This window comes from Chironomus tepperi, unplaced genomic scaffold, assembly GCF_022539635.2.
Source record: "Chironomus tepperi strain 1889 unplaced genomic scaffold, CSIRO-AGI_Ctep_v1 contig_217, whole genome shotgun sequence".
NCBI lineage: Eukaryota > Metazoa > Arthropoda > Insecta > Diptera > Chironomidae > Chironomus > Chironomus tepperi.
In genome coordinates, this window is record NW_027226339.1 from 1711616 (window position 1) to 1725231 (window position 13616).

The 13616-nt window shown below is 31.2% G+C and overlaps 4 protein-coding genes across 5 annotated transcripts; 2 read left to right on the plus strand and 2 right to left on the minus strand.

The window, feature by feature from the left end:
- Positions 1–267: 267 nt before the first annotated feature.
- Positions 268–5573, plus strand: bsd (back seat driver). Its single transcript, XM_070639904.1, has 4 exons — positions 268–528; positions 647–1231; positions 1298–4264; positions 4513–5573. The coding sequence occupies exons 2-4, from the start codon at positions 856–858 to the stop codon at positions 4575–4577; spliced, it is 3408 nt and encodes a 1135-aa protein (XP_070496005.1). The 5' UTR covers positions 268–528; positions 647–855; the 3' UTR covers positions 4578–5573.
- Positions 5574–6581: 1008 nt separating this feature from the next.
- Positions 6582–9711, minus strand: snRNP-U1-70K (small ribonucleoprotein particle U1 subunit 70K). 2 transcript variants are annotated; one of them, XM_070639927.1, is made up of 7 exons: positions 9392–9711; positions 9140–9322; positions 8934–9075; positions 7512–7745; positions 7262–7436; positions 7073–7197; positions 6582–6827 (listed from the first exon to the last, which is right to left on the minus strand). In XM_070639927.1, exons 1-7 carry the CDS (start codon positions 9533–9535, stop codon positions 6703–6705), a joined length of 1128 nt encoding a protein of 375 aa, XP_070496028.1. In that variant the 5' UTR covers positions 9536–9711; the 3' UTR covers positions 6582–6702. The 2 variants fall into 2 exon arrangements, with proteins under 2 accessions (XP_070496028.1, XP_070496027.1); XM_070639926.1 differs by having other exon boundaries at positions 7262–7440; positions 7510–7745.
- An 88-nt stretch (positions 9712–9799) lies between these two features.
- On the minus strand, positions 9800–12111 carry LOC139090364 (PR domain zinc finger protein 5-like). The gene is made up of 3 exons (XM_070640129.1): positions 10505–12111; positions 10116–10418; positions 9800–10057 (listed from the first exon to the last, which is right to left on the minus strand). The coding sequence occupies exons 1-3, from the start codon at positions 12045–12047 to the stop codon at positions 9870–9872; spliced, it is 2034 nt and encodes a 677-aa protein (XP_070496230.1). The 5' UTR covers positions 12048–12111; the 3' UTR covers positions 9800–9869.
- A 378-nt stretch (positions 12112–12489) lies between these two features.
- On the plus strand, positions 12490–13589 carry LOC139090349 (RCC1 domain-containing protein 1). Its single transcript, XM_070640113.1, has 2 exons — positions 12490–12590; positions 12652–13589. Exons 1-2 carry the CDS (start codon positions 12509–12511, stop codon positions 13587–13589), a joined length of 1020 nt encoding a protein of 339 aa, XP_070496214.1. The 5' UTR covers positions 12490–12508.
- The last annotated feature ends 27 nt before the right edge of the window (positions 13590–13616 follow it).

Genomic DNA, 13616 nt, shown 5'->3' on the forward strand with positions numbered 1-13616 from the left:
AAATTTCAAAATTCATGAAATTGTTTTGTTAAAAAGTTAATTAAACTATTATTCAGGTAACATTCGGAACCATCCAGAAGGACAGCATCTCCTGATTACCTGATTAAATCCTAATTTAAATACATTCATTGAAAATCGAATTTCCATTCAACATACAAGATCTGATGAAATCAAAAGTGGTCGAAAAATCGATTCGACAAACAACTACATCCAAACAATAACAAAAGTATAAGCAGCACAAAAGTGTTTAATAAAGTTCGAAAAATCTCCATATTACGAAAACTTTATTATTTTAAAAAGTATAATTAAGGAGTGAAAGAAGCATAATTGATTAGTTAATAGTTTTGAAAATTAGTTATAAACATCTACTGCCTCAACAGTAATAGTTAGTTACATGAAAAAGCTTGGATTAAGAAAGTTAGGAGAAAATTTTGTAATGGCCATTAAAATTTAAATCGAAAATTTTTATTAAAATATCAATTCGACAAAGTCGTCTAAAAAGAAGCATAAATTTTGCATAAACCAAAGGTAAGTGACTTACTTAATACTAAATAATCTAAATAGATCAAGCATCTTAGTAGTCTAATAAATAGAAATCCATAAATCTTTCAATTTCATATATATATATATATTTTTTTTCATTCAGAGTCTTCTACAATAGTGTGCATTTCTATCGATCATAAACTAACCGTTGACTGACTTACTGAAAAAAAAATAGAAGGAAGGAAAAAAAAAACATAGCAAATGTCCAAATAAAAAAATTACTCAATGTTGAATTCATCGTAAACTATAGAAACAAATTAATATCATTATAAATAATCCCTGCTTACTGTTCATTTTGAGAATACATCGACAATGAAAAGAAAACGTATTCAGAATGAAGAGAGCAATAACAATAGCAATTCGGATAAAAAAGTGCGCGTAAGTGATGAAGGAAATGAAAGCAAAAGTGATCATGCTGAGCTAGACAATTCGATAATTGAGAGGAAGGAGTTTGTTTTGACACGAGAAGTTGCTGATAATTCAATATTATGTGATATCACAGGCAGTCAATGGCGAATCGGAGCTCCAGTCGGTGCCGGATCGTTTGGTGAAATCTATTTAGCATCCAATGATATTTCAAAGCCAGTCGACAGATATAATGCTAATTTTGTTACTAAAATAGAACCGCATTCAAATGGTCCACTTTTCGTTGAAATTCATTGTTTATTAAATGTTAACAAAGAAGATGGTAATGTTACTAACAAGCTTATTTGTGTCTGTTTTCAAATTAATTTATGTCATTTTTTAATTTTAGCTCTGGAAAATGAAGATGAGAATGAGGAAGTTGAACAAAAACCAACAATTCATGTTGGTATACCAAAATATATTGCATCAGGCTCACATTACTTCAATGAGAGCCGTTATCGATTTTTAATTATGCCAAGATACAAAGCGGATCTACATTCCATTACATCAAAAAAAGGACGTCTCAGTCATAAGCATTTTCTTATCATTGCAAGTCAAACAATTGACGTTTTGCAGCATCTCCATGAAAAGTATTATGTTCATTCAGACATCAAGGCTCAAAATATTATGATTGGACAGTTTGATACAAGCATTAATGGTTATAATAATTCCTATTACACAAATAATCAAAATAATCAGCAAAAACAGCCAATAGATGGTAAAAAGATGTCAAGAAGATCATCTGTACAATATAGTGGCTCGAATCCATTACGTACATGTCGTATAAAGGAAGATTCAGATGATAAGTCACATCATACTGTCTATAATGATATGGTCCGGTCACATTATTTAAGACCTGGACGAACTGTGGATTATTCCATTAAAGATGATGTCTCACGAAGCTCTCATGCATTAGAAAGTGAATCAAGTGATGATTCCGATGAGGATGAAGATTTTGAAATTGGTTCCAATAAAAAGAAAGGTCGACGTAACAATGGCAATAAAACAAAACGTGAAAGAAAAACTTTAAAATCGCCTTTAAAGAATAACACAATAAGTAATAACGTCAATACTCCACAAGCTCAATCAATTCCGAAAGCAGCAGCTGATGATGAAGACGATCACGTTTATATTATTGATTATGGATTAGCAACTAAGTTTGTAGACACGAATGGTGAGCATAGACCATTTTGTATGGATCAAAGACGTGCTCATGATGGAACCATTGAGTTTACATCAAGAGATGCACATTTTGGTGCACATTCACGTCGTAGTGATCTTGAATGTTTTGGATATAATTTAATTTATTGGAGTCAAGGATACTTGCCATGGAAAGATGAAAAGTTAAAGGATCAACCGGAAATTGTTCATCGTTTAAAGGAAATCTTCATGACTGACGTTAAAGAAATGTTGAAGCTTTTATACGGAAAGGATGTTCCAAAGTATTTGGGTGACTTTATGCATTATGTAGGCCAATTAGAATTTGATGAGGAGCCCAACTACTCATATTTAAAAGGACTATTTGAAAAAGAATTTTTAAAATTGGGCTTTAAGAAGTCTGATATGAAATTAAATTTAAATGAAGTACGGGATGAATGTGAGCCCGTTGATAAGACATTATCCGAGCATGACTTGATGATGTCTAATATCACTGATTTGAAGACTGTAACCAAATTGGGCTTTTTGGTTGCCACAACTGATAGTGTTGATGGTAATGAAACGTTAGTTAAGCCAAAAGAATCGATGAATATGACATTGTCATGTAAAGCATCGCCAAAAAATTTACGTTCGAAAGAAAAAGGCGCAAAAGGTAAAAGGCCAAAAAGACAACGTAAAACATTAACCGAGAAGGAGATAATAAGTGAAAAAATGGCAAAAGGAAAGAAATTGTCAATTCAAGAAATAGCAACACTTGATCCAGAACAGATTGCAAGAGATCGTGCTGAAAAAGAATATGAAAAATTAGATGAGAAAGCTTACTATCAAACACCACAACGTTATAAAGGCAATCCAACTTATGCAATATTAGAAATTGAGAATAGACTTAGAAGTAAGCAAAATGGATCGGCTGTTGTAGCACAGACTAATACAGTTACAACAAATCATGACATTGAACCAATTAAAGGATATACAAAACCAATGATGGATGTCCTCAAGAAACAACAAATGATTGTGGAACAGCAAATAATTGTTGAACAAACATCGCCGATATCCACTTATCAGAAACGTAATCGTGAGGGACTAAGAAATGTGATAAAACATACACAGAAGAATATAACTTATCAGAATGAAGTTAATTCCAAGAAAGAAGGTAAAAAGACACCGAAGAAGCGAACGACAAGACGGGAAGTACGAACTAGAATTAACAGGAAGTTACTTGATGAAATTGAGAATGATGATGAAAATGCAGCACAACCATCAACACCTAAAAAGGTTAAAAGAAAGCCAGGACGTCCTGCTAGATCGAAACCAATTGAAACTGCTCCAATTAATATTCAAGAAACAATTCCTGAAGGTATCGAGGATGAACATACTGAACATAATTCAGTTAGTGAAACCACAGAGGAACCAATTGTTGAAAAGAAACGACGAGGACGTAAACCAACTAAAACGGCAGCTAAAATTGAAATACATCCAGAAACGGAAGAAGATTCTGTCTATTATGATATTCCAGGTGAAGGATCAAATGATGGAATCACTCACAGTTCAGATGTTGAAGAGAGTAACGTTAATAACGACAGCAGCGATGATGATGAGCCACTTCAAAAGCGAATACGCAGAAAGACTATTTCTGGTGATGAGAATTCAAATCATAGTGCTGCATCAAGTAATACAAATATTCCAAAACGACAACGCGGTCGGTATTACAATGATGAGGACTTTGAAGTATATACAGATGAGGCATCAAATCAATCGTCAGCATCGCATGTGACGAAATCATCTGCTTCATTCAAACCAATTAGACGTGTCAAAAATAATGCAATTCAGCCAGAAACTGGAAAGACTACTCGCCAAAAAACAAAAAGTCGCTCAACAAGTCGATCAGCTGCTGTTGCTCCTAATCAATTATCTGATCATTCTGAAGACGAAGAGGATGAGGAAGAAGGTTCTGAATTTGAACTTGATGAGTCCGTTAATGAGTCTGATGGAATGGAATTCGATCAGGATATATCTGAAGAAGAGAATGACGATGATGAGGAAATTGGCACCGAGAGTGAATTAGACGATGATGATGATTCTGATTCAATTGACTTTAAATACAGTCCAATTAAAACAAGACATGCACGAAGTGGCTTCAGTATGAAGCAAATAAGAGGTGAGATATCATGTAAAATATCTTATTAAGAGACGAGGAACTCCTGAGTTGATTGAAATTGGCATTAAGAATTGATTTAACGGTTTTGTAAAATTCAAAAAATAACAATTTTTTTAAACTTTAAAAAATGAACTGAACTGAAATGAATTTTACGATGAATTACTGAATGACTTGAGGATCAAAAGATCAATCAATTCTGGACCGAATCATTCTTGACTAAATTCGTTAATGATTGGATTTCTCGATAGGTCGTAGAGTTAATATGCTGAATGAAGATGTTCGCAACTTTCGATTAGTATCAACTCGCGGATAAATCGTCTGCAATATATTTGAATGTAAATACTAAACGTCAACAAATAAGATAACAAATTTATATAGCAAGTTGTATCTACGATATTTTCAATAAGTGGCTTACTTGAGTTTTATCTGGTTTTATCTACTAAATGTAATTTTTCTCCATTTAAAATTATCATATTCGACTGAATTATTAGATGCTCAGCCAATTCACATACAACAAAAATCAAGCTAAATTTGGAAAATTTTGTCAAAATTTTCAGTGATTTTCTTTCTCAAATCTTTTCTTTTAAAACAATGAAATTAAAACAAAAAAATAGAATGAATGTGGTAGGAAATAAATTAAATGAATTAAACTAAACTAATGATATAGATGAAGGTATGAAAAAATCTCAAGATGGAAGAAATTTTAAGGAAAATTTCTATAAAATGGAATTAATTTCTTTGAAAGAGAATTTAAAATAAATACAAAAAAAAGATGAAAATTTTATGATTTTTATGTAAAACTATGGATAGAAAATATTTAAAATGATGGACATGTTCACTATTAAGACAATTTTTTAATTTAATAAAATTCATTTTGATCGTTTCCATTGATATCATACATACATAACATTATATATACTTTATGGCGTAATGTGCAACATGAAAATCAACATGATAAATTGAATTACGTTATTTTGAATGCAGGTAATATTTCCAATTAACCAATTTTAGAGCATTACACCTAAACTATGAAAATTTTCATTATAATGTAAGGGAGCATAATATATAGTTATAATAGATATATTAAATTGTGAAGACAAACTTCTGATGATAAGAAAAATGAACAAAAAAATGAAGGTGTAAATGATCTAAAGTCGAAGATTTTCTCTTTTTTTCTGAAACAGATTAGTATTACACATCAATTTATTATGAATTAGACTATAAAAAACATCCTTAACACTGACCGTAAAAAATTGTACATTTAAATGAAAAGGAAAATTATGGAAAAAAATGATATAAGAATTATTAAATTTTATCGTTTGTAGCTTTTCTGTTTAGTTTTTATTTTTAAAAATGCTTTCAAAATGATGAATATTAAGAATAAAAATTGATTAAAAATTAAAAACTCTTTGTTTTGATTTTTAGTATTTTCAGGTTTTCAGACCCCCTCCCCTCCCCACTCGTTACAAAATGTCAAGGAAAAAATTTTTTTTTGTTTAGGCTGTTACCCCTAACTCATTCAAGCAATTTTGATTCTTAAAATTTAACTATTGATAATAATCGAATCTCAAAACCATACAAATGTTTCAATGTGCATAAATTTAAATTTTCATTGGTCGTTAAATTTTAACACGAATTCAGAAACAATTGTATGGTTCTTAATTAGAATTCAGTTTGAAAGTGCTGAATTTCCGTACAAAATCACTTATTTTTTTTATAGTCGTCTATTTTTCAATTAATTGTGCTTCCTTAGTTTGTTTAATTCCATATCTTCTGCTTTACTTACAGTGAAAATTCTCAAAATTAACAAATTCTTTTTCCTTAAAATTCGAACGAAAAAAAGCTTGTTATTCACTATTGTCCAATTATCCATGCTAGTAAGATTGCAAAGTTCTTTGTAGTGTTTTAAAATTTGAATTTTGTTTGATCGTTAAGATTTAAAACGATTTCAAGAACATTTGTATATAGATCAATTGTGATCCATGGCCTTCTTCAGATGCCGCTTGAAATTTTCCCTATTGTTGGCTTCCGCTTGCCATATTCTAATACCAAATGCAATACTGTCTGTGACAACAAATTTCTTCCATGAATTCTTTGGTCGTCCTTGTGAACAAGTGACCATAACAAAGTCAGGCTTGAAGACCTTATTTAAAAGACCTTCTTACAACATAAACACCCCATCAAACTCCATTTACTTATTGTGATAAATTGAAGAACCTGAAATAAATTAATAAAAACAATTTTTTTCAGCGAATTATACCTACTTGAAGTGCTTTATTAGGAATCAATTATTACACAACGTTAGAAACATATTAAATGAGTTTTTATACGAATTACCATGAAGATTATTATTCTCTTAATTAAAAAAATGTGAAAAATAAAAAAAGAAAATTCCGAAGACGATTTAAATAAAATGAAAAAGAAGGGAGTTAAAAGCTTCAACGATAGCTATATCCATTGTCTTGATCCTGTTCACTAGGTCTATATTTTTGTTCATCACCAGACTCATACTTAACTTGTCCAGCATATTGCGAATAGTCGTTTTGACTGTAATCGGGATAATCTGAAAATGGAATTGATTGATTAATATTGGAATCTATGGATATATCTAAGATTCAGGAATAAGTAGATCTGTTTGAAATTTATACAACTAATTGGAAGAGGCTCAAATATTCCATTAGTCCTGGAATTTCTCTTAAATTTGATTTCTATAGCAAAATTTGACTTTTCTCGACAAAACTTCAAAATAGCTTCGACAAAGAAAAGTAGTTTGCAGGCAGTAGTAAGATAATAATTTCAGTTGCTTACCATCAATTGGTTCTTCCTTAATTTTGATATCAAAATCAGGTTTACGTTCCTTCTTGTCCTTATCGCGTCTTCTGTCACGAGATCTAGAACGATCACGTTTGTCACGCTTGCGTTCAGATCGTTCCCTAAAATTATAAGAACAGAATGGTCAGTAACTTGAATGTGCTGAAAGTATTTATCATGACTTACTTCTCTCTGGATTTTGATCGTCCTTCACGACGTCTTTTTCTTTCGCGTGACTTTTCTCTTCGTTCTCTTTTTTCATAACGTTCTGGTTGTTCCTCCTCACCACGTGATCTATACCTACGTCTTTCCTTTGATCTTGATCGCTTATCTCGCGAACGAGATCGTTTCCTCTCAAATCCTACACATAAAATTAGAAAATGGGTTTTTGATTCATTAATATCATGTCAGGTAGTTTCTATATCATAATACTTACTTCGGTCATCACGTCGTTCCTCACGTTCACGTTCCATACGATATCTCTCTTTCTCACGTACATTATCTTCTCGTCCACTGTGCTTAATATTAACTTCATTTCCACCACGTCTTGTTCCTCCCAATCCACCACCTAAACGTCGTGGCAACCATCCTTTTACTGTACGAGCCCTTTCAACATCTACTAGAACTCTTCTTCCATCAATCTTCTTACCGTCAGCGTGTTTGTAGGCAGCTGATTTTTATAGTTTTTAATTTTTGAACGTGCACACATTTTTTTGACATTTGCAAAATATTTTCAAGCAATGAAAAATTTTGATTTAGTCAATGGATGATGAAGCAGAAAATGAAAGTAAAATGTGAATAAATAGGAAGTGTTTTTTGGAATCAATCAAGTGTGTAGAATTATTGAATATCTTTACGTTTCTTTCTTGAATACTGGAACCTAACATGAGAACTTGCTTGAAGAATTTCTTAGGGCTTTATAGCTTTTTTTCCATTGATTTTTTGGTTTACCTTAATCTTGGTTGGGTGTCATTTAAAAAATTTATATACCTTCAACTTACAGTTCGTTCAGATCGAAATAACAAAAAGTTTTTAATTAAACCATGAACTTGTGAAATACCTACCCAACCAATAAAATCATTCATGTATGTTAATACCTACATATTTGTTTTAAAACATTGAATAAAATTACATTAACTCTTTTCTTACATTATTCAACCTGTTCGTTCAAGACTCGAAGTTTCTTGTGTGCTTTACATGTGTATTAAATGGCTTATCCGCAAAACCGGTGATTACCTGGGCGCATAAATACTTACGTACTTGCGCATATATATCATATCACTTTTTTTTTTTGTTAAATTTTGAAATTATAAAAAATTTCTAAGTATGTACCATAAAGTTACATCAAATATCATGATCGATATCAGTCTCAAAATCATAATATTCGCAATACAGGCATGAAAAATAAACGGAATAATTTTTGTGTATTGGTTTTAAAAAATCATTTTGAAGATTAATAGATTAAAAAAAGTTCTTACCAAAAACACAATACAAACCTAAAGCACGGCTTAACAATTTTTTCATACTACAGATTTTCTTTTTTTTTCTTTAGAGATATTTTTGAGTCTTTCATTAATTTTACGTAATGTTCTGGTTCTTTTACATAGTTCTGAGTTATGCTGCATTTTAGATTAATGCACACGAAGAGAAATAAACTTACAAGAGACCCATCATTCAAACTACCTTAGATGAAGTTCTTCGATTTTTTGCATCAGTTACGAAAAGTTTGGAACAACATAAATTTATGTTATAGACTTTATGTCCAATACATCAATCCCAAAAAATATTTTCCATACTTTTCTTTGACACACTATATAGGATTATTTGGCGATATTTCTTTTTTAAATCATTTACTTACAGTGCATATCTCTTTCATGTTCATACTCAATAAAAGCATAACCTCTTGCCCGATTATTTTCATTATGTATCAGTATAATTTTTTTAATTGGTCCATATACTTCAAACTCTCTTCGCAGCTTCGATTCTGATGTGTCATAGTTCTGAAAATTATAAATTAATATTAGACATACTTTGTATTTGAGGATATAAATAAAACTGTCTTACAATACGAGCTACAAATAGAGTTTTGAATGGATCTTCTGTTGTATTTTCTATACTATTGGGATCCCATAACGCAATTTCTCTTTCTAATTTATAAGCAACTTGTTCGGCCTTTTCACGACGTCTTCTTTCTATTCTTTCTTCTTTTGTTTCGACTCTTGTTGGTGGTGGAGTATCTTTTGGATCCTACATCAAACACAAACATCCAGTTAAAACGCAATTATTCAAAAATAATCAATTAAGCTATAAAATTACCTCAAATTGGTCCAAAAATGCTCCAACGCCAACATACCCTCTAGTTTTCTTCTCGTGCGGTAACTTATCAGGCGGTGGAAGGTATTTTATTGGTTCTCTAGCCGCAAATAATGCAAGTAAATTAGCTGGCAAGAATTGTGTCATTTCTTCGACGTTCTTACAGCTATATTTATGTTAAAAAATTTCGTTGCTTGTCGATCTAACGATCTATCCACTTTAAAATAATTCTTATCTACGTTTAATTAGTTTATTTCATGAAAAATCAAAATATGAAAAAGTTTGTTTAGCTGTAAAGTTTCGCTATTTTTTCCGCAAGGCGGCGCTTTTTCTAAATTTTTTGAATTAAATTTTTCCGTTAAAATTAACCGATTGGATTGAAAAAAGATTTTGTTAATTAAACTACATCAATTACAGGTATCTAAGTCTAAATAATTTTATTTATTGTATAATCAGATTAAATTAAACTATGACAAAAATTTCATGCCTTATAATGAATGGCTTCATGCAAGCGCAATTCCGCTTTTAAACGGAACGATTCTCCGCAATTTTCATATTTGCAGAAGTGAACTCTGTCGTGTCCATAATGCTGTCTTAAATGCTTAAACAAGTCATTTGACTGAGAAAATGCACGATCACATCCTTCAAAAGTACATTCGTGTGGCTTGACTGAAAGTAAAATTTTAATTAATGAATGGGAACCAATTTTCAAGTTAATTAAGCTTACTTTTAGTGTGAGTGAGCATGTGACGCTTGAGGCCGTCATTTTTCAGGAACTTCTTGCCACATCCTTCAAAGCTGCAGTGATATTTGTAGTTCAATTTAGTAGGATCGTGAAATACTTTATGTCGCAAGAGATTCCTCTTTGCCTTGAAGATTTTCGGACATCCAGGGAAATCGCAAGGAAAAGTATACTCATTAGAATGCACTGACTGATGGTTTCGCAAATGTGATGGTATTCTGAATGTCATTGGACACAGGTTGCACTTGTACAGTTTGTTCTCAGTTTCATGGACATTTGTAATGTGATCTAATTGGAAAGGTAGTAAGATATTAAATTCAGATTAAATAAATCCCAGGATTAAAATTAAATCCAAGGATTAAATTAATACTTACTCTTTAAACTAGCTCGTTCACTGAAGGATGTCCCGCAAATTTGACAAAGATGTAAAACAACATTTTCATGCTTATGCTTAACGTGAATATCCAATGAATACTTTTCTAATGTAGAGAAGTTGCAATCAGAATGTGGACATCTTAAAAGGGTGGATTCGTCGTGTCTCATTAAATGCTTTAATAATTTTGAGCCCATAGCAAATTTCTTGTTACATTTTAAGCATTCATGTGTTAAATATTCATTATGATCGCCAGTATGTGAGTGTAGACATTCAAAGTTCTTAACAACAGTATTGCAGTTAATGCACACAATTAATCGTTCATCCTGATCAAAATCTTTAGTGTGGAAAGGAAGATGGTCGTAAAGTTCATTTTGATCGTATGTATAGAATGAACAGAGAATGCATTCAAATTTCACTGGATCTCTATTTTCAGCTAGATAGTCACAATGCAAATACTGATGAAGATTAAATTCACGTTTTGTTGAAAATTCAGCATTACAGATGTTACAAATTTTAGGCAAAACACCATGAACATCCTTTCTGTGACGTCTCAAGCGATACTCATTTGTGAATGTCTCAAAGCATTTATTGCACGAGTATGTTCGTTTCTCATTCTTGTGGACAATTTCATAATGTTTCCTGACTGAATCTTCATCATCATATGTTTCCATGCAAATAGAACATGACTTATTCTTTACATCCGAATCCCTCAAGTGATCCAGTACAATGTGATGCTCAATTTTCGACTTTGTCTTGAACTTTTCCACACAAATTTCACATTCATAATTATTCTTTTCCTGTTTCACTCGCATCGCATAATCCAACACTTCTTCTGAGTTTAACTCAATTTGATGCTCCAAAAATACATGTTTTGAGAATAAATCCTCTTCGAGGAACCTTTTATTGCATTCTTTACATCCAAACTGTAACTTTTTATCATCATGCTCAAAATCGTAGTGATATCTCAAGAGATTATTGGATATAAATGATTTCCTGCAATACAGACATGCTTTCTCTTTTTCTTTCTTAATTCCCCTCCTGCTGGATGTTTCTCTTCTGTATACTTCTTCTTCATCCATCGATTCATCGCTGTATTCTTGTTTTGTTTGTACAGCTCTTCTAGCTGCTCTTTTCTCAGATCTACTGCGTCTTGAAGATTTATTATGTTCAATAAATGGCTGATCGTCGTTGTCTGAAAGTCTTTCAATAACAACTGATACATTTTGTAGATGAAAATGGTCATAATCCTCAACATCAGATTCTTCCTTTTCAATTTTTATATTCTGTAAAATTGGCTTCTTGTCAATTCGTTGACTTTTATTGTTGTCAATGCTAAATCTACGCAATTCAATTGCTTTTACAATAACTTCAAAGCAGTCATAACACACAAAACAGCTCACTTGATCATTAAATTCACAAATCACTTCCTTCAATTCCGGAATTATTTCTACAATCATCTCCGATATTAATCTTTTGTTCTTGTATTCATATATATAAAATAAGTTCTCTGAATTCTTTAAACACAACCTACACCCTTCCATTTTGCCAAAATCCTGATTTTAATTAATTTTAATAATTTTTCTAATTTTAAATGTTTGTTTATAACCGATCCACGACTTAATTGTAGTTAGCATTAAATATCTGTTTTTTTTTATGTTTTGTAGATAAAGCTTACTTTAGTATTAAATAAACAGATTTGATATGAAAGCGCAATTGAAATACAATAGGTTGAAATACAAATTATGAGGAATAAAGTCATAAGAAAAGATTTACTATTTTAATGCTGATTGTTGTCAAGTATTTGGACCGATTCGACTTTAGCGCTTTATTACAAAACACTTGTTTACTTTGATCAGCTTAGTCTTAAAAAATTGTCGTTTTTAATTTAATTAATTTCACATGAATTAACGTTTAATTCAACAAATTGTGCCATAGATCCTCAAAGTAATACTATAAGTTATCATTTTTGTGTGATGACAAGTTTAATTACTGTGTATTTGCAATGAAAAACGTATTAAAAGTAGCCGGCTTTAACTTCAACAAATTGGACAGTCCTGAAGACTTGAAACTTCTACAATTTACAGGTATTAAAGACATAAAATTTGCAAAATACTCATTATTCTAATACTGTAATTATATTTTCAGATGTAAAAGTTCGAGACAGCAAGAATTTCCTGGTTTCTTCAGGTCCATTCTATGAAATAATTATCTATAATGACTTAATGGAACTAGACGTAAAATCCAGCATCCTTAAAGAAATTGAAAATATAGTAAAAATAGAATCCAAAGTTAAACAAGTGATATGCTCAGAGGATAATTGTTACTTGCTACATTTCGATGGAAAAGTTTCGCAGTACAATGTGATGTCTAAATTATCCCATCCAATAGAATTAAGTCTTAAGACATCAAGTGAGTTAATCACTCAAATATCAGCCACTTCAAAAGCCTTATTTGGAATTTCAAGCACAAATAGTCTTTATAAAATTCTACCAACAGTTGATTTAATTCATGAATTTCAAAAGCATCAAAAAATCAAGAAAATGGAAAGTGGATTGGAGCATACTTTAATTTTAACAAGTAACGGCGATGTCTACAGTTTTGGATGTTGTCTGAGAGGACAGTTAGGTTTAGGAACTATGAGTGTTGATGAACCAGTAAAATTAATTGATGCACTTGGTGGAATCAAGATAATTGACATCAGCTGCTCAGCATTTTGTTCGATAGCAGTTTCGTCATTTGGGGATGTTTATTCATTTGGATGGAATACAAATGGACAGCTTGGAATTAAAAAGGTCACTGATAGATGCAAACAAGTCTATTCACTTCCAGAAATTGTCGAAAGTATAGAAAATGAATTAGATCCAATAATTAGTGTTAGCTGTGGATATAAGCATACAATTTTAAGAACCGAGAAGCATAAATTATATGCGTCAGGACTAAATAATTATGGACAGTTAGGAATTAATAAAGAACTAAATGAAATTGACGAATTTAGAGAGATTAATGTTGAAGGAATTGATAAAAATACAATTTTATGCTGTGGATATTGGACAACATATTTAATAAATTATGTTCAGAATTAACGAAATTTATAAATTTGAAATGTTTTC